At 58.2% G+C, this 3833-nt stretch overlaps 3 protein-coding genes and 1 pseudogene across 3 annotated transcripts; 2 read left to right on the forward strand and 2 right to left on the reverse strand.

Annotated features, from left to right (window-relative positions):
* Window positions 1-7: 7 nt before the first annotated feature.
* On the forward strand, window positions 8-1606 carry TraAM80_09455 (leishmanolysin; the record flags this gene model as incomplete). Its single annotated transcript, XM_029386136.1, has 1 exon — window positions 8-1606. The coding sequence occupies one exon, from the start codon at window positions 8-10 to the stop codon at window positions 1604-1606; it is 1599 nt and encodes a 532-aa protein (XP_029234087.1).
* Window positions 1607-1915: 309 nt separating this feature from the next.
* On the reverse strand, window positions 1916-2263 carry TraAM80_09456 (hypothetical protein; annotated as a pseudogene).
* Window positions 2264-2360: 97 nt separating this feature from the next.
* On the forward strand, window positions 2361-2945 carry TraAM80_09457 (uncharacterized protein; the record flags this gene model as incomplete). Its single annotated transcript, XM_029386137.1, has 1 exon — window positions 2361-2945. One exon carries the CDS (start codon window positions 2361-2363, stop codon window positions 2943-2945), a length of 585 nt encoding a protein of 194 aa, XP_029234088.1.
* Window positions 2946-3023: 78 nt separating this feature from the next.
* TraAM80_09458 (uncharacterized protein) lies at window positions 3024-3833 on the reverse strand (the record flags this gene model as incomplete). Its single annotated transcript, XM_029386138.1, has 1 exon — window positions 3024-3833. A coding segment is annotated over one exon (810 nt), but the record flags the coding sequence as incomplete, so codon positions are not given.

Consider the following 3833-nt stretch of genomic DNA (forward strand, 5'->3'; position numbering starts at 1 on the left):
TGTGAGCATGCCCGATGGCAGAAGGGTGAAATGCACAGAGGACATTATTTTGACGGAGGCGAAGAAGGACATTATTTTGAAGCAACTCCTCCCGGCAGCAATTAAGATGCACGCCGAGCGTCTGTCCGTGAAGCCTGTGGAAGATACCATCCGTATGCCCATGCCAGATCATGGTCTAGGGCCGTGCAGCAATTTCACCATCCCTTCCTGGCACCACACCATCGGCGTGAGCGGCGCCGACATGATCCTCTACGTCGACGCTTTCCTAGGTAGGGAATTCGTTGCAGTGGCGGATGTATGCGCCACTCTAAAGGACGGACGCCCGTGCGCTGGCGTCGTAAACTTCAACCCGCGGCACGTAAGGGCCACTGATGAAGCTGTTCGTATTACAACGCACGAGATTGGGCACGCCCTTGGGTTTTCGTTCAATCAGTTTTCAGAGTTCAATATGCTCTCCAATGTCTCCAATGTGCGCGGGAAGAAGGAGGTGTGGGTGGTTTCCTCACCGAAGGTGAAGGAGCTGGCAAGGAAGTACTATAATTGCTCCACACTTGAGGGCATGGAGCTGGATGGTGAGGCTAGTGAGGAGGCAAGCTTGATCCACTGGAATGAACGCAACACAAGGGGGGAGTTGATGAGTCCTGGGAGCCGGATCGCTTATTACTCGGCATTCACGCTTGCGGCATTTGAGGACATGGGTGTGTACAAGGCCAACTACGACATGGCGGAGCCGTTGCAGTGGGGCAACAACTCTGGTTGCGGGCTGCTGGAAAATAAGTGCTTGACCAATGGCCGCACCGACTACCCTGAGTTGTTCTGCAGTACGTTCTGGAATGACCACAGACTGCTCTGCACGTATGACCGTCTTTCTCTGGGGACGTGTAACCTAAAGACTCATCACCAGCCCCTTCAACTGCAGTTTCAGTACTTTGATCAACCCACACATGGAGGCGAATCACAGTATATGGAGTTTTGTTCGTTTGTTAGGGATCTTGAAGCGTCTGCGTGCACCAACGGTAACCCTAATAAATTCACTGGAAGCTTCATTGGCCCGGGCTCACGGTGCGTAAAGGGAGAGGGGCTTCGTTTTGATTACCAAGAGATTGGCGATGTGTGCGTGAACACGCAGTGCAGTGGGGGTAAGCTGAGGGTGCAGTTCCTTGGCGACGGTACGTGGCGCGACTGCAATGAGGGTGACACGGTTGCGCCGTCGGGGGGCAAATGGCGTGGAAGCATCAGGTGCCCCAAATATGCCGACGTGTGCACAGCCGTCCCCAACACCTGGGCCCTCCCAATACCAGTCGTTGCCCCGCCACTGGCGGAGGAGCCAAACCCTGCACATACAAATGATGAATCAGGCGGCACTCATCCTGATCCTGGTGCCTCGCCCTCAACGTATCAGTCGCGCAATACCAACCCGGAACGTAGCCCAACCAGCATGCGTGGTGAGGTTACTCCGAACCCGTATGGAAAAAGCAGCGTTGGAGGCAATTGGAATCACGGGGGGAATGAATTCGGAATCGGTGACACTTCAGTTGCGGCTGCTGGCCTCAGTTACCTTGCGGTTCTCGCCGTGACCGTCGCTGTGGCGATAGCGCCTCTCTGAGCAGCAGCAGCAGCGGCTGGGCACAAAAAAAAGTGCGGCGGGGCAATAATATAAATATATTTGTGGCCTGTGGAGCCACGCACTCAATATATAAATCGCGGTTATAATGCAATGCACACATAAACTGCGCCTTGGCGCTCCTTCTTTAAATCAACTGCTACTCTCGCTTTGTACTGCCACCATTCCCGCGAAGGAATGGAACTAGTTTTTGTTTTATATTGTGTTTCTGTTTGTTTTTGTTTTATATTGTTTTTCTATTTGTTTTTGGTGGGCGACCTTTCTTTCTTTCTGGACTGCACTCAAGGGGAAGAAGGAGAGCATGTGTGCGTGCTGGTCGTCCCACTTGCTGCTGCGCGTCCCACTGCTCGGTGTACGTGCCCACGCTTTGGCTTCACTTTACAGGGTTTGTGTTTTGTGTTTTTATATTGTTTTTTTTTTGTCGACTGCGCCCATTCCTCGCGCTGCGTGTGTGTTCTTACAATGAATTTCTCTTCCTGCGCCTAGCTGCCATTCGTGTTGATTTGCCGTTTCATTGCATCTTGCAGTCCTTCCTTTTCTTATTGCTTGTTTTTTTTGTCCGTGCATATCCTCTGCATGTGTAGGAGCTAACACACACACACACACACCATGTTGCTCACGCTGTGGAGCGGTGTGAACCTTTGAGGACGCGTGCATGCACGAGGCTCGGGTGGCGGCAGCCCTCGCCAACATGCCCGTGACGCTCAAGCCGTGATGGTTTGGCCGCGAGAACGGGATGGAGGAGGTGTTGCTGCAATTTCAGTCCGTGCGGCCGCTACCCCGCGCTGCAGACAGAGGAGGGCTGCGTCTTCGAGTCCGTCGCCATCCTGCGGCACATCGCGCGTCTCGATCCGGGCGGCGGCTTCCTGCACGGCCGAGCATCGCCGGAGAGCGGACGGGTGGAGTTGCAGGCAACTCCTCTGGTGAGGCCGGCCGACCGGTTGTAGTGCGGTGGTGGTGCAGTGCCCGGTGCCGGGGGATGCGAGGTGCCTGCGCTGCCGTTGGTATGCCAGGGTTGGGGCGGGCATTGTTCCACCAGAGCGGGAACACGCGGCTTCGGCGGTGCGTTGGGGTGGGGCGTGACCTCGGGCCGTTCCGCTGCACGCGCAGACCCGACACTGTCCCTCTGTCTCGCAGGGTGCAGTGGAGTGGTTGGAGCGTGTTCCGGCTGAAAGGACTGCTGCTGGCACCGGGGCGCGGTGGACTTGTGCTCCCTGCACGAGGCGCGTTTCTTGTCTGGGGAATGGGGTGGCTTCCCTTTTCCTTCGGCGGCTGGCGGGCGGGCTTCGCTCCGCCACCACAACGAGGCTGTGGTCTTTGAGTATTTGTTGGGGGCGGCGTTGGGGTCACACACGGGCGCAGGGAGGAAAGCGGCAAGGCGCCGAAGGCCACTGCAGAGTCACGGCTTCAGTGCTTTGCTGTACGCAAAGGATGATAACTTGTTTGCCGTGTGCGAGAGAAGGGACAATGAGACAAGCAGCCTTTTTCTTGTGCCCCTCACTGAGCAGCTGCAGCGGGTCACATGGCTGGGCAGCCTGCAGCTCTCCCGTGCCTGCGGATGGGTTGGTTGTTTTTTGTCCGGTGCTGGGAATGCCACCCAATGGGCCGGCGATTGCCGTTGTATGAACGCTGCGGTGAGTGGCGCGGCAAGGATTGCCGACGGCTTTAACCTGACGGGGCCCGCGTCGCGGATTGTGTGGCCGGTGGTTGAGCGGGCGAGGGCGCCGGCGTACAGCTTTGGTGGGCGTGGGCCGGCACGTGCAGGAGCTGAGCCCGAGCTAGGACGGTAACAAGCGCTGGCGGACAGGCGACAGGGGAGGCGTGAGTGCGGCAGCGCCGCCGTGTAGGGAGGGGGCGGCGTGCCAGGTGGCACTGGCGGTCTGGGACGCCAGCGGCAGCGCCTACGTTGACGGCGAGAGGGTGGGGCCGCTGGGGGGCACTCTCGTGCCTGCGTCGGTTCCCGGCAGCACGACGGACGCGGGCGATGGGGCGGGCCGAAGAAATACTGCTGCCGCCGCAGGATGAGTTGGCGCACGTACTTTTTGGGGGCGGCGAGGGGTAGTGCGGGGGGCGCAGGGAACGACATGATGCTGACGAACATTTTTCTGTACAGCCTGCTGCTGAACGCCACAGAGCTGAAGGCGCTCGTCGTGGAGAAGCTCGCCCCTCCAGTGACGACAGAAGCGCCGTCAACCACGGCCCCCTCTGC

Source organism: Trypanosoma rangeli (assembly GCF_003719475.1).
Source record: "Trypanosoma rangeli strain AM80 chromosome Unknown Tra_15.4_contig_00587, whole genome shotgun sequence".
Lineage (NCBI taxonomy): Eukaryota > Euglenozoa > Kinetoplastea > Trypanosomatida > Trypanosomatidae > Trypanosoma > Trypanosoma rangeli.